General features: G+C 45.2%; 1 protein-coding gene across 1 annotated transcript in view; it reads left to right on the top strand.

The window, feature by feature from the left end:
• The first annotated feature begins 4,718 nt into the window (after window positions 1–4,718).
• Window positions 4,719–16,747, top strand: part of LOC126173246 (tyrosine-protein phosphatase non-receptor type 23-like) — a 30,731-nt gene continuing 18,702 nt past the window's right edge. Inside the window, exon 1 of the mRNA XM_049920942.1 lies at window positions 4,719–4,885. Within this exon, the coding sequence (XP_049776899.1) occupies window positions 4,871–4,885 (15 nt within the window). The 5' untranslated portion in view covers window positions 4,719–4,870. The remainder of the gene's footprint in view (window positions 4,886–16,747) is intronic.

Here is a 16,747-nt window from a genome sequence, read left to right as displayed (position 1 = left end):
TAAATAAATAATATTGCAGTATTCTGATCGGAAAAAGATACACATGTCGAACTGAAAACGGCTGTCAAAAATGTAAGCTCCGGCAGTCCAGAAGATGAATTAATTTAGATCCTAACAGTTTTGTAAAGCATATTGTCTTTAATTACTGTTCGTAAATAAATGCGTAGTGAGGACGCAAGCGTTGCTGGTGATACATATCCAGGAGCAGACGATAATATACGTAGTGCTTTGCACTGGCGGTTTGTCCCAGTATCTCTCTTCATCCTTCCTTTTATTGACTGCACAAACACAACATTAAACGCCACACAGTCAATTTCATTTAGGTTCTTTCTGTACGCCCAAATTTCGTCCGCCTCCTACTAATTTTCTTTCTTTTTTGTCCAGGTAAGGCGCAATTCCTTACATACGTACTGGTGGAAAGTGAATACTCGTTTCCAAGTTTTCAGCGAATTTATCTGGCGCACAACCACTACAACATTTCATCCCAGACACATTCGTTGGGATTCACGCCGGATTATGAGAAGGCTATTTCAGAACGATTACCCAAATGTCTCCGAGACACGTTGCAAGTACGTGGGCAGGATAAGTATCATGCTGATATAGAATGATACCATTTCAGATGTTCCTTCAGTGCAGAAGATATCGCACTGTCCAAGATATTTTTATAAAGTTTGGTGCTATTTTGTGAGCTACCAAAGCTCTTGGTGTTAGCCCTAACGAGTCACAGAGTCGCCACTGTGTTATATATCGTTCGCCAGGAACCTGACAGGTACACAAATGCCCATCTCAGCGTCACAGCCCCTACGACGATACATGATTTCGTAAAACTTACTTCTTTTGCGTTACTAACAGACACAAGCTGCCCTTTACTATCGGTTAGAAATATACACTACTGGCCATTAAAATTTCTACACCACGAAGATGACGTGCTACAGACGCGAAATTTAACCGACAGGAAGAAGATGCTGTGATATGCAAATGATTAGCTTTTCAGAGCTTTCACGCAAGGTTGGCGCCGGTGGCGACACCTACAACATGATGACATGAGGAAAGTTTCCAACCGATTTCTCATACACAAACAGCAGTTGACCGGCGTTGCCTGGTAAAACGTTGTTGTGATGCCTCGTGTAAGGAGGAGAAATGCGTACCATCACGTTTCCGACTTTGATAAAGGTCGGATTTTAGCCTATTGCGATTGCGGTTTATCGTATCGCGACATTGCTTTTCGCGTTGGTCGATACGCAATGACTGTTAGCAGTATATGGAATCGGTGGGTTCAGGAGGATAATACGGAACGCCGTGCTGGATCCCAACGGCCTCGTATCACTAGCAGTCGAGATGACAGGCATCTTATCCGCATGGCTGTAATGGATCGTGCAGCCACGTCTCGATCACTGAGTCAACGTTTGGGGACGTTTGCAAGACAACAACCATCTGCACGAACAGTTCGACGACGTTTGCAGCAGCAGGGACTATCAGCTCGGAGACCATGGCTGCGGTTACCCTTGACGCTACATCACAGACAGGAGCGCCTGCGATGGTGTACTCATCGAGGAACCTGGGTGTACGAAAGATAAAACGTCATTTTTTCGGACGAATCCAGGTTCTGTTTACAGCACCATGATGGTCGCATCCGTGTGTGGCGACATCGCGGTGAACGCACATTGGAAACGTGTATTCGTCATCGCCATACTGGCGTATCACCCGGCGTGATGGTATGAGGTGCCATTGGTTACACGTCTCGGTCGCCTCTTGTTCGCATTGACGGCGCTTTGAATAGTAGACGTTACATTTCAGATGTGTTACGACCCGTGGCTCTACCCTTCATTCGATCCCTGTGAAACCCTACATTTCAGCAGGATAATGCACGACCGCATGTTGCAGGTACTCTACTGGCCTTTCTGGATACCTAAAATGTTCGACTGCTGCCCTGTCCAGCACATTCTCCAGATCTCTCACCAATTGAAAAAGTCTGGTCAATCTGTTATCACATGTTAGTTCTAGTATAATATATTTGTCCAATGAATACCCGTTCATCATCTGCATTTCTTCTTGGTGTAGCAATTTTAATGGCCAGTATCGTATTTGCTGGTAGTACACTTTCTTCAGAACCAATATTTTGATTTCGTACAATACGTGACAATTTTCTTTCAGTCGCTGTTTTTATTTCAAAATGATCGGTTTCGTACAATGTCGCCCATCTTCAGAGATCGTATCTAGTAATTACAAAGTAACCAGTCTTCATAGAACTATGAGTTTCACTGTCACTCACGACAGTAGCATGAGGCCTTATTTAGTTCTGTAAAGTACGAGATATAATCTGAAGATGGACGACATTGTCCGTAACCGGTCAATTTGAAATAAAAACGGCGATCGGCAGACAGGAAATAAGCCTGTTCTATGTAAATGAGAGTCAGAGATAACTCCCTGTGACAAGAATGTCCAGTTTTGTTTTCCTTTCTAATTCCAACGCATTTCAGGGCAGCAAAATCTTCAAGGAAGAAGAAAATGAACGTTATAGTTGTTAGTTAAGACCTTGTAATATTTGTCTACGGCCTGTATCTCTTGTTTAACAATAGGTGGCTGTGAAGTTTTTATTTCATTATTGAAAATTCTTCTCTTGCCATTGCCACGCGCAATAGATTGGTGTCATGTTACGGCACAGGTATGAGTCATAAATAATTCTACCTTAGTAGGCACTACGTCCTGTTTTGCAGCCTGTTAACACAACATTTGTACGTGCCTACAATTTGTTAATTGGCTGTTATGTACCATTATTTCTGCGCTGCGAAATAGCATCTATTAACTTTTCTTGACAATGACATAGTACTAAAATTACAATAGCAATATAAAAACTTCTTCTCCCATAAGCAGAATGTGACGTCCTTTAAACAGTTGTTAGTGTTTCGCGGATATACACTCCTGGAAATTGAAATAAGAACACCGTGAATTCATTGTCCCAGGAAGGGGAAACTTTATTGACACATTCCTGGGGTCAGATACATCACATGATCACACTGACAGAACCACAGGCACATAGACACAGGCAACAGAGCATGCACAATGTCGGCACTAGTACAGTGTATATCCACCTTTCGCAGCAATGCAGGCTGTTATTCTCCCATGGAGACGATCGTAGAGATGCTGGATGTAGTCCTGTGGAACGGCTTGCCATGCCATTTCCACCTGGCGCCTCAGTTGGACCAGCGTTCGTGCTGGACGTGCAGACCGCGTGAGACGACGCTTCATCCAGTCCCAAACATGCTCAATGGGGGACAGATCCGGAGATCTTGCTGGCCAGGGTAGTTGACTTACACCTTCTAGAGCATGTTGGGTGGCACGGGATACATGCGGACGTGCATTGTCCTGTTGGAACAGCAAGTTCCCTTGCCGGTCTAGGAATGGTAGAACGATGGGTTCGATGACGGTTTGGATGTACCGTGCACTATTCAGTGTCCCCTCGACGATCACCAGTGGTGTACGGCCAGTGTAGGAGATCGCTCCCCACACCATGATGCCGGGTGTTGGCCCTGTGTGCCTCGGTCGTATGCAGTCCTGATTGTGGCGCTCACCTGCACGGCGCCAAACACGCATACGACCATCATTGGCACCAAGGCAGAAGCGACTCTCATCGCTGAAGACGACACGTCTCCATTCGTCCCTCCATTCACGCCTGTCGCGACACCACTGGAGGCGGGCTGCACGATGTTGGGGCGTGAGCGGAAGACGGCCTAACGGTGTGCGGGACCGTAGCCCAGCTTCATGGAGACGGTTGCGAATGGTCCTCGCCGATACCCCAGGAGCAACAGTGTCCCTAATTTGCTGGGAAGTGGCGGTGCGGTCCCCTACGGCACTGCGTAGGATCCTACGGTCTTGGCGTGCATCCGTGCGTCGCTGCGGTCCGGTCCCAGGTCGACGGGCACGTGCACCTTCCGCCGACCACTGGCGACAACATCGATGTACTGTGGAGACCTCACGCCCCACGTGTTGAGCAATTCGGCGGTACGTCCACCCGGCCTCCCGCATGCCCACTATACGCCCTCGCTCAAAGTCCGTCAACTGCACATACGGTTCACCTCCACGCTGTCGCGGCATGCTACCAATGTTAAAGACAGCGATGGAGCTCCGTATGCCACGGCAAACTGGCTGACACTGACGGCGGCGGTGCACAAATGCTGCGCAGCTAGCGCCATTCGACGGCCAACACCGCGGTTCCTGGTGTGTCCGCTGTGCCGTGCGTGTGATCATTGCTTGTACAGCCCTCTCGCAGTGTCCGGAGCAAGTATGGTGGGTCTGACACACCCGTGTCAATGTGTTCTTTTTTCCATTTCCGGGAGTGTAGTTTCTGGCAGGGTCAACGAACAAATAAATAATTATTTGTGGTTATCTCGACTTGGCCACGAAACGTTCGGGTTGTTGTTTCACAAATGCAGAAGATGAAATATTATTGCGAGGGCAACCACTAATATGACGAAATAAACCAAAAGAATTCACTAAGAGGATGTGCTTTACCTCTGCCGCCCTTGTGATAACTTTCTGTAGTGTAAGACGAAACCAGCTGCAGTTGCAGTTATCTCCTTGTTGTCGTCACGCTTTGTTTGTGAAATTACTAACTCCAGTTTAATCCTGCATGCAGATATGTTAGTGATCGATGTACTAGTCCGCGTGACGTGGAAACAGTCATGCGTGGAGAAGCTGTGCGCCAGTTCATCCTTGACGGTCGTTTGGCGTGGCGTGGGAGATAAATTTTGGGAGGCGGGCGCCTCCTTATCGTAACTCTTGGTGCGGGTTATCTGCCCAGGCGCGACGCGCTCAATCCCGCGCGAGACACGGCCTCCAGCGGCCGACTGACCGACCGCTTCTCGCAGACATGCCGTTCGCACTGGTAAGCACTCTGCAACGTTTGCACGTATTGCGTGTTCTGTAACATTGTCCACAGAGGAGCGGCGTTTTCGTGAGCGCTCTGCACAGCACAGGCGTTTTATACCCGGCACCACGCGTTCAAAAAAAAATGGTTAAAATGGCTCTGAGCACTATGGGACTTAACTTCTGAGGTCATCAGTCTCCTAGAAATTAGAGCTACTTCAACCTAACTAACCTAAGGGCACCACACACATTCATGCCGTTGGCAGGATTCGAACCTGCGACCGTAGCGGTCGCGAGTCCCAGACTGTAGCGCCTAGAACCGCTCGGCCACTCCGGCCGGCAACACGCGTTTCCTTCACTTTTAATGTGAGATAGTATAAATACTGCCCAATATTTTGATCGCCACCCGTGTTCCTCTGATCGCGGATCGTTAAGAGCACGTCTGCTCGTCTACTTACTGTGCTGCTGATCCCGGCGGAGGTTCAAGCCCTCCCTCGGGCATGGGTGTGTGTGTGTTTGTCCTTAGGATAATTTAGGTTAAGTTGTGTGTAAGCTTAGGGACTGATGCCCTTAACAGTTAAGTCCCATAAGACTTCACACACACATCTACTTATTGCGTGTTCTGTAACATTGTCCACAGAGGAGCGGCGTTTTCGTGAGCGCTCTGCACAGCACAGGCGTCTTATACCCGGCACCACGCGTTTCAAAAAAATGGTTCAAATGGCTCTGAGCACTATGGGACTTAACTTCTGAGAGGTCATCAGTCTCCTAGAAATTAGAGCTACTTCAACCTAACTAACCTAAGGGCACCACACACATCCATGCCCTTGGCAGGATTCGAACCTGCGACCGTAGCGGTCGCGAGTTCCAGACTGTAGCGCCTAGAACCGCTCGGCCACTCCGGCCGGCACCACGCGTTTCCTTCACTTTTAATGTGAGATAGTATAAATACTGCCCAATATTTTGATCGCCACCCGTGTTCCTCTGATCGCGGATCGTTAAGAGCACGTCTACTTACTGTGCTGCTGATCCCGGCGGAGGTTCAAGCCCTCCCTCGGGCATGGGTGTGTGTGTGTTTGTCCTTAGGATAATTTAGGTTAAGTTGTGTGTAAGCTTAGGGACTGATGCCCTTAACAGTTAAGTCCCATAAGACTTCACACACACATCTACTTGTTTTGGAGCGTTAGAAATGTAACATGTCAAGGATATATGAACGCTCGCATTGTATCTGTAGATTTCTAGACCAGCTTCGCCGTTTATATTTTCGGCAATATGTGTGTATTAACCGACAAGGTAAAGAGAAGTTATGAGCAAACCTGCAACGACGTGCTATATAAGACACAGAATGATACAGAAAGAGATATCGAAAGTGTGTGTTCCGATGTCCTTATCTGCAAACTGTCACTCACTAAACGTTTAGCGAGAACTGAACGTCAATAGTCACTTTTATGGTGCATTTTTGATAGAACTGAGTGACGATGTAATATGTGCGAACAACGTTTCGCCAATATAATCCACTAGTATTATACAAAATTCTTCACGTTTATTTACAAACGAGTGAAATTCCTTGTACAAGTCCGCCATCGTAATGCGCACTGAAATGTATGTTTCGTCTAAATCTCTGACTGTATTTATTATTGTTACTCGATATAATCTGTCAGTGCAGGAGGCGATCTATAATTTTGTATTGTAGTGTTCTTCCGAAAGCCAGTTTCTTTACCAAGATCACTATGTAAATGCAATTAATGGGTTATTAGTTACGGAAATATGTGTTGCCATTCTCAAATCCATAAAACCGGGCACTGCTAGCTACATCAGAAAACGGGTACACCAACGTTCTCACATGCAATGCCTCGACTCTTTTATGCATATCGTAATTACAGTCACCATGTGACAGAATGGTGTTCGCATTGTATGGTGTAGCTACTACTACCCGGATTTGTGGATCTGAGGATCGCAATACATAATGTCGAAACTAGTAATCCAGTAACTGTGTTTACATAACGACCTTGCAAACTAAACTGGTTTTCAAAAGAAGATCACAATAAAAGATTTATTACCTTTCGTTCGTTACATGAGCCGTCTGATGAAGACCGTTGATCCACAACTCTGGGCCAGATAAGAGACCAAGTACAAAGTCAGCGAGCAAGTCTAGTTAGGTGATCCACGGGCATTTTCCTTGAATTCTATGGATATGAGCTCAAAGGTTGGCATCGGAAGATGTGATGAGCTGACATTATTATCAATGAACATTTATAAAATTTTCAAGAAGAGACGGAAAGTTAACTAGAATACGCCTTGTTTTCTCGTACCATTGTGACGGTGTGTCCCTTCTTCACAACCACATTCTGTCGTCCGGACGTGATCGCTAATTAAAATTTGTACGAGTTAAAACAAAATATGCCGGCCGGTGTGGCCGTGCGGTTTAGACGCTTCAGTCTGGAACCGCGTGACCGCTACGGTCGCAGGTTCGAATCCTGCCTCGGGCATGGATGTGTGTGATGTCCTTAGGTTAGTTAGGTTTAATTAGTTCTAAGTTCTAGGCGACTGATGACCTCAGAAGTTAAGTCACATAGTGCTCAGAACCACTTGAACCATTTGAAAACAAAATGTCCTTCTTCGAAAACTTTGTGTAGACTATACGAACACCATAAGAGGCCTCTTGGTGAGGTGGCTGATAGGAGCAGCTGAATCAATAGAAACTGAGTGACTATCTTCTCAGATTTCTATAACTAAGACATTTTCAAAAGATGACAGTTACAAGAAATCAACGAATATCGATTGATATCCCTGGACAACTTAAGATGCGTAATAGCAGATTTATGTGTATCAAATGTTTATTGTGAGTGTGTTGCTTCTTATTTGGGCTGGAAAGTCGAACCGTAACATCCTGTAGATCGCGCAACTTCTTCACATAATTTTTACACCATGGCGTAGTTGGCTTCAGCATTTCTCAACGACGCTCTGTCACCTTTGTTGTGTTGGCTGTCGTGAGGAGGGAAGAACTATACCGACGTGAGGTCTGCAACATGACAAGGAATTAGAATTCAGAAAGCGGACGTAATTAGTTTGATACTTAACTTTAATCCGTTAATGATGAACGTCGCTCTTGATGGTACAGGAGTCACAATATTATCTGTTCACATAGTACTTATAGTAACTGAATATGGCGCCTTGCTAGGTCGCAGCAAATGACGTAGCTGAAGGCTATGCTAAACTGTCGTCTCTGCAAATGAGAGCGTAGGTAGGCCGTTAACCATCTCTAGCAAAGTCGGCTGTACAAGTGGGGCGAGTTCTAGGGAGTCTCTCTAGACTAGACCTGCCGTGTGGCGGCGCTCGGTCTGCAATCACTGATAGTGGCGACACGCGGGTCCGACGTATACTAACGGACCGCGGCCAATTTAAAGGCTACCACCTAGCAAGTGTGGTGTCTGACGGTGACACCACAGCCTTCTTAGTTACCACAAGTCATTCTTCCGTCTTCCTCATTCTTTACAAATCCAGTGCACATGCCAGGAAGTGTTCGACTTTCTAAGATGACAACGCACATTACTTTTTGCTGGGACGTTGCTGCCTGCTTTCTAATACGGTCACCTTCACTGCGACTATAGTTGGCTTTGTTGAGTATTGAGCTACAAAGAATGTCCACATTTTGCATATCGGACAGCATTACAGAGGATGGATTTGAATTACACACGTAAATACCACTTAAAATAGGCAATATCTGTGTGTGACCCCTAACAGTTCTCATTACAATTCGTAGTATAAATGGAGGACTTGTTTCTGAATAGGTATTAGTGTCCCATCCTTTTTATTAAGAAAAGAAAGTCAAGAAATTAATCGAAATTTTCTGAACACTCATCAAATCACCAGGAAATGTATTAAGCAACTACAGCCTAAGACTATTGTAACCGTGAATAAAAAATATCAAATGGATTCGTCGGAGTGCAGCAACGGGGCGATTATAGTCGTACGTCAGACTTGACATTTATAGCCACTGTAAGTTGGCCGGCCGCAATGGCCGAGTGGTTCTAGGCGCTACAGTCTGGAACCGCGCGACCGCTACGGTCGCAGGTTCGAATCCTGCCTCGGGCATGGATGTATGTGATGTCCTTAGGTTAGTTAGGTTTAAGTAGTTCTAAGTTCTAGGGCACTGATGACCTCAGAAGTTTAGTCCCATAGTGCTGAGAGCCATTTTTGAGCCACTGTAAGTTGTCCATCAAGATATTAGAAACATAGACATGTCCACTTTCACCTATGAAACAAGTGATATTATCATTATCATCTGCTGCGTTATTCAGATTACAGTAATTAGTTTATTTATTTTACCTGTGAGAGAAGTTCCATTGTTGCTTATACAACAGAGCACTGCCACTGTGAGACTTCATCAGATTTCTTTATTAATGAAAGGGCCTTCGGTAGCAACTGCATCATCGTAATATAAGGAGCAGTCAAATGAAAACAAACCACATGGTAGAAAAGTAAGTAATTTCAAATGTAATCGCCGTAAGTGTTAGTACATTTATCCCAATATAAGACAAGACGACGATTGCCTTCATGGGAAAACATTAGCGGTAACCTACAGAAACACGGTTGTACCCAAGTGTGCACCTCTTCGTTCGAAACAAATCGGTGACACCCCCACGTGTTGCCAAGGTTGTTTCGACTACGTTGCAAAAGCTACGCTGGGAAGGCGGTACGGATCCTTTATATAGTTCCGATCTCTCCCCGTGTGATTTCCATATTTTTGGAGCCCTCACAAAAGACATTCTTGCTTCGGACGGAGAAGTGCATGGCTGAGTATAACCATGATTCCTTTGGCAACCGCTAATACACACATCAAACGAAGTTTTGCATTACCCCGGTTCCCAGAACTCCTGAAGATAGACGTTAACTGTGGATATTATACCACAGACACAGTCCTTTTGACTGTTCAGAGATGTCACTAAACCCGCCCAAAGATGTAAACAACCATGCATGGGCAGCGCCTATTAGACGGAGGGGGTCCGACAGCCGATCAGTTCCAATTATTCCACCAGGAAGCAGGTACACGGCCCGTCTGTAGGTCGGACATGCCTAGACTGTCAATACCACGGTTCGATCGATTCCGCATTGTTACTTTGTGCCAGGAAGGGCTCTCAACAAGGGAAGGGTCCAGGCGTCTCGGAGTGAACCAAAGCGATGTTGTTCGGACATGGAGGAGAAACAGAGAGACAGGACCTGTCGGTAACAACGGCTACTACTGCAGTGGATGACCGCTACCTACGGATTATGGCTCGGAGGAACCCTGACAGCAACGCCACCATGTTGAATAATGCGTTCCGTACAGACACAGGACGTCGTGTTACTACCCAAATTGTGCGCAATAGGCTGCATGATGGGCAACTTCACTCCCGACGTCCATGGTTAATGAGGTCCATCTCTGCAACAACGACACCGTAGAGCGCGGTACAGAAGCCCAATATGCCGATTAGACCGCTCAGGCTCGGCATCACGTTCTCTTCGCCGATGAGTGTCGCATATAACTTCAACCAGACCATCGTCGGAGACGTATTTGGAGGCAAGCCGGTCAGGCTGAGCGTCTTAGCCAGATTGTCCAGCGAGTGCAGCAAGGTGGAGGTTCCCTTCTGTTTTGAGGTGGTATTATGTGGGGCCTACGTAAGCCGCTGGTGCTCATGGAAGGCGACGTATCGGCTGTACGATACGTGAATGCCATCCTCCGACCGATAGTGCAATCATATCAGCAGCATATTGGCGGGGCATTCGTCTTCATGGACGACAATTCGCGCCCCCATCGTGCACATCTTGTGAATGACTTCCTTCAGGATAACGACATCGCTCGACTAGAGTGGCGAGCATGTTCTCCAGACATGAACCCTATCGAACATGTCTGGGATAGATTGAATAGGGCTGTTTGTGGACGATGTGACCCACCAATCACTCGGAGGGATCTACGCCGAATCACCGTTGAGGAGTGGGACAATCTGGATCCACAGTACCTTGATGAACGCGTGAATAGAATGGCACGATGAATACAGGCATGCATCAGTACAAGAGGACGTGGTACTGGGTATTAGAGGTACAAGTGTGTACAGCAGTCTGGACCATCATCTCTGAAGGTCTCGCTATGTGGTTGTACAACATGCTATGTATGATCTTCATGAACAATAAAAAGGGCGGAGATGATGTTTATGTTGTTCTCTATTCCAATTTTCTGTACAGGTTCCGGAACTCTCGGAACCGAGGTGGTGCAAAACTTTTTTTGATGTGTGTAGTTTCCCATGAAGGCGTTCACCGTCTTATCTCACTTTGTGGTAAATTTATTAACAGTTATAGCGAGTACTTTTGGATTGATAAACAGTTACCTACGTTTTTGTTCGACTGCTCCTTACGAGAAATTTGTTGTCCTTTGTCTGAGCGTATCTCAACAGAATACTGAGTTTGTTTCATCACCAATAGTTCAACGTCCGCGTTTGAGCTAAGGTTACTAGAGAGATAACAGACATCTGTCGCTTATGGCGATTCAGTGGCACCCTTATTGGTGGGTTCTGTAGACCATCCTGCTTACGTGTTTATGGCGTGGAGGATAATAGTAGTTTGCTTGTGCATGTGATGCATGACAGATCCCTAGGATACTTTCCTACTGAAGAGTGTTCTGTGTGCTGTTGATTTGCTGCCTGTGCCGGTACTGGGGAGCACAATGTACAGCTAAAAGGTTGTGCATGAATTGATTATGTGAATGTGTTCATTTCAGCTAAAGCTCCTCGCGACGATATCGACGATCTGACTAATAATTTTAGCGGAACCTCTCTATTACTGAATGAAAGTCAGATCCCGTACTAAAGATCAACTGTAAACTTTCGAACATGTATCACTGTCTATTGCTACACAAATTTTGTTTCTTGCACTATAGGTAATTAGATATCTCATAGTTCAAAGAGTTCATTTTGATTCTGAATATCTCTCTTTATTGATTTCTTGTGTACGTAGGTGGCATATTCTGAATGACGAGAAGGTCAGCTTTGCTCGACGGAAAAAAAGAGTTACTGTTAAAATAAATAACTTGAGTGCCAATTCTGGCGGACGACCGTTACATAAAAGGTGAATAAATAATGCTGACAAGTTCCAACACTCGTAATTTACATTGACCGCTGCATGATAACAAGTTATTTCATTTACCTCTGATAATTCGCGCGCTTGTGGCTGTGTGTGTGCGTGTTTGTTTGTGTGTGTGTGTGTGTCCTTTCCTTCTACTAACAACCATCAATTTTGTTAATGCGACATTCAGTTTCGGACGGAATAATCTTGTAGCACTGACGAAGTAGCATATGCTACGCTTTTACTTGAAGCATTAACGAATGCGTAGGCTCTCTTATACTGATACTCAGGCTGCTCTGCCGTGTAAACACATTTGTAACTGTTGCACTACAACTAATACATTGCGTACAACGTACTTCTCCTCCCAGGTACACCACCAGCGAATAACTTCTGTGACTATGATTCTGTGTGGTTGTTCTTCAGCGACCGAAAATTGTTCATCTTGAATCGTCTGTAACTTACTACCCTGAATGCCACGTGGGAGAGTCATCAACTGGCGTATTTGAGTATTACATCATCGCAGACACTGTCCTCGTTACTCCGACCTCAACCTTTGCTCTGGATATCACTGTACTCCTGGTACGCTAATAATCTCTGTTTTCCCGCGCACCGCAAAATACACACGCTACCGCAAATTCCTCTTGTGCAGACATAATTCATAGGTGAAAGGAAAATGTTTTTACCCACAGTACTGTATATATCCTTCCTTATTTGGAGATTAAACAAATAAATAAATATTGACACCTGTCGATGTACTATTGGATATCGGTGAATCAAGATTTACGGAACAGAGATCAATACGATAGATTATACCTCACTTTTAAGCACTGTACTATAATATTTGTTGGTGGCAAATTGCATTATGTGCCATTAACGTGTGCAGTAAATTCCCGTTTGACTACTCTAAAATACACCGAAGAGCCAAAGAAACTGGTACACCTGCCTAACACCATGTAGGGCCCCCGCGAGCACGCAGAAGTGCCGCAGGACTACGTGGCATGGACTAAACTAGTGTCTGAAGTAGTGCTGGAGGGAACTGACACCATAAATCCTGCAAAGCTGTCCATAAATCCGTATGAGTACGAGCAGTGGAGATCGCTTCTGAACAGCACGTTGCAAGACATCCCATATACGCTCAATAACGTTCATGCCTGGGGAGTTTGGTGACCAGCCGATGTGTTTAAACACAGAAGAGTGTTCCTAGAGTCACTCTGTAGCAATTCTGGACGTGTGGGTTGTAGCATTGTCCTGCTGGAATTGCCCAAGTCCGTCGAAATGCACAATGGACATGAATGGATGCAGGTGATCAGATAGGATGCTTACGTACGTGTCACCTGTCAGAGTCGTACCTGGACTTATCAGAGGTCCCACATCATTCCAACTGCACGCGCCTCACACCATTACAGAGCCTCCAACAGCTTGAACAGCCCCTGCTGACATGCAGCGTCCACGGATTCATGAATTTGTCGCCATACCCGTACACGTCGATCCGCTCGATACAATTTGAAACGAGACTCGTCCGATCACGCAACATTTTTCCAGTCCACTGTAGGTGTTGACGGGCCCAGGCGAGGCGTAAAGTTTTGTGTCGTGCAATCATCAAGGTTGCACGAGTTGGCCTTCTGCTCCGAAAGCCCATATCGATGATGTTTCGTTGAATGGTTCGCACGCTGAGACTCGTTGATGGCCCAGCACTGAAATCTGCAGACGTTTTCGGAAGGGTTGCACTTCTGTCACGTTGAAAGATTCTCTTTAGCCCCTCGTCGTTGGTCTTGTTCTTGCAGGACTTTTTTCCGACCGTAGCGATGTCGGAGATTTGGTGTTTTACCGGATTCCTGACATTCACTGTACACTCGTGAAATGGTCGTACGGATAAATCCCCACTTCATCGCTAGCGCGGTGATAATGTCTCCCATCGCTCGTGCGCCGACTATAACACCACGTTCAGACTCGCTTAAATCTTGATAACCTGCCATTTTAGGAGCAACAACCGCTCTAACAACGGCGCCAGGCAATTGTATTGTGTAGACGTTTCATACCGCAGCACTTTTTTCTGCCTGTTTTCACACCTCTGTATTTGAATACGCATACCTATACCAAATTCTTTGGCGCTTCAGTGTACATTAGATGAGCAGATAAACATGTGTCTATGTACCCACCCATTCACCCACCTTCTAACTCACTCACATACCTTACAAACGGAAGTACACACAAACACACACACACACAAACACACACACACACACACACACACACAGACACATATACACACGAACACATACTGTACATACACACACACCTACTGTCATAATCATTTTACCTTTCCACTGTTATTAACCCATTTCATAAACTATCTAAATTTCTCTTCAACATCAACAGCTTACGAAAAGTGCGCGAAAACTGGAAAGGCGCTTTTCGAAAAACCAGGCGTATGGAATCCGTCTCTTGCACTTCATCCACTGTTCGCAGGATATCATGTGAGAAAAGGGTAAGCTGAGTTGTACACGAGCGATGATTTCTAAATCCGTTCTGATTTGTGGACAAATGCTTTTCGTCTCGAGAAAGTTTATTACAATCTAAATTAGCCTATGTTCAAGTATACTGCAGGAAACCGATGTTAAGGATGCTGATGTGCAATTTTACGGGTCCGTTCATTTACCATTCCTATAGAAAGGAATCACTTGCGGTTTTTCCAGTTGCCTGGGACTTAGTGCTTGGTGAGAGATTCGCAGTACCTGCAACCTAAGTAAGGAACAAAACCCAAAATTTAGTACTTCAGCTTTCCTTTTGCTGTCTTCTACTGGCACACCAGACTGCTCAACGAGTGACTGAATGGAAGCCTTCGACCCACTTAGCAATCTTACGTAGAATCAGAATTTGCTCGGCCTATCGCCAACATCTTTTGCTAATGTATCACGGCCGTAGCTTCTGTATGCTTCGCGCGTCGATCTGTTTACAGACGCATTGATCTCTGCTAACTTTAGACAATTTTCATTTGCGCGCTCTCGTTCGAACTCGGAGTGCCACAGTCTTTGCTTTCTCAATATTATCCTAAGTTTTGTTCTTAAATCACCATGGATCTTTTCTGCTCTTAATCCACGTACTTGTCATATACCTCTCCAAAGCGTGCTTTACAATCCGTTTAGAATTTGCTAACAACTGCTTATCTACTCTTTTTAACAAAAATACTCTCCTAGCCTTCTTGACTGACTTTTTAACTTTGATAACCATCGTAGCTACGAAGACATCAGCATTTCTGTCTCTAGACTGACACCGTCGATAAGCTCAGGTCTGTTTATAGCTACAAGACCTAAAATATTTCCCCTGCGTGTAGGTTTTCTAACTACCTGTTCAAGATAGTTTTCGAAAAATTTTTCAAAAGTACTTCAGAAAACTGTTCTTACCCCCTGCGATAAATCTATACTATACTGTACCATACTATACTCGGTAGGTTTAAGTCGTTTGCAACTAAAATTGCATAGTCTGGGTATTTCCGCCCTTCAGAGTGTATACTTCCTTTGAATGATTGTGAAACTGTCTCGGCGGAATCGGGTGGCCACTAAAAACATCTAGCAAATAGTTTGATTTAACCTGGATGTCTTAGACGCCTCTAGATAGTTCCACAGTCACACTCCAGTTCGACCTCAATACAGACAATATTTCTGTCGACTGCAATGAACTCTCCCCTTGCTGTTGCGTTTAACTTGTTTTTACTTTCTATGTTCCATGACTTCCTAAATATTTCCGAACTTTCTATTCCGGATTTCACAAGATCTCAGTCCCGAGAATAATTTGAACGTGACTAATTTCCTAGAGGGCAACCAGTTCGGGAACTTTATTACGAATACTTCGACAGTTAAGAGATAAAATTTTGACATTCAAAAAGTCTTTACCGTAAACGCCGCCTGGTTTCTCTTTTTGCGTGTCGAATGTTCAGAGTACCTGAAAGTAAATAGTTTGATTTAACCTGGATGTCTTACACGCCTCTAGATAGTTCCACAGTCACACTCCAATTCGACCTCAATATAGACAATATTTCTGTCGACTGCAATGAACTCTCCCCTTGCTGTTGCGTTTAACTTGTTTTTACTTTATATGTTCCATGACTTCCTAAATATTTCCGAACTTTCTATTCCGTATTTCACAAGATCTCAGTCCCGAGAATAATTTGAACGTGACTAATTTCCTAGAGGGCAACCAGTTCAGGAACTTTATTACGAATACTTCGACAGTTAAGAGATAAAATTTTGACATTCAAAAAGTCTTTACCATAAACGCCATCTGGTTTCTCTTTTTGCGTGTCGAATGTTCAGAGTACCTGAAACTAACGCCTAACCTAACAAAAACCGCATGTGCACTCCACAACTGCCGTTTGGGGTGGCCGAGCGGTTGTAGGCGCTACAGTCTGGAACCGTGTGACCGCTACGGTCGCAGGTTCGAATCCTGCCTCGGGCATGGATGTGTGTGATGCCCTTAGGTTAGTTAGGTTTAAGTAGTTCTAAGTTCTAGGGGACTGATGACCTCAGAAGTTAAGTCCCATAGTGCTCAAAGCCATTTGAACTCCACAAGTACTCAGCCACCCGATCATCTGGTTCCTTTCTGTAGTGCACGCCTGACAAGGGGAACCCTACAATTCTCCGCCTGATAAATGCACGTATAGAAATCTGCAGCCAAGACCGCCACAGAGCCTTTCATTGAGAATCTTCACTCGGCTTCAAACCCAAGGAACCCGATCAACTCTTGGGACATTGCTGCAAAGTGGGTGATATGCTCGCACTCAAGC

Source organism: Schistocerca cancellata, chromosome 1, assembly GCF_023864275.1.
Source record: "Schistocerca cancellata isolate TAMUIC-IGC-003103 chromosome 1, iqSchCanc2.1, whole genome shotgun sequence".
Lineage (NCBI taxonomy): Eukaryota > Metazoa > Arthropoda > Insecta > Orthoptera > Acrididae > Schistocerca > Schistocerca cancellata.
Note: the sequence above shows the minus strand (reverse complement) of the source record. Positions and strands in the feature narration are given on the sequence as shown.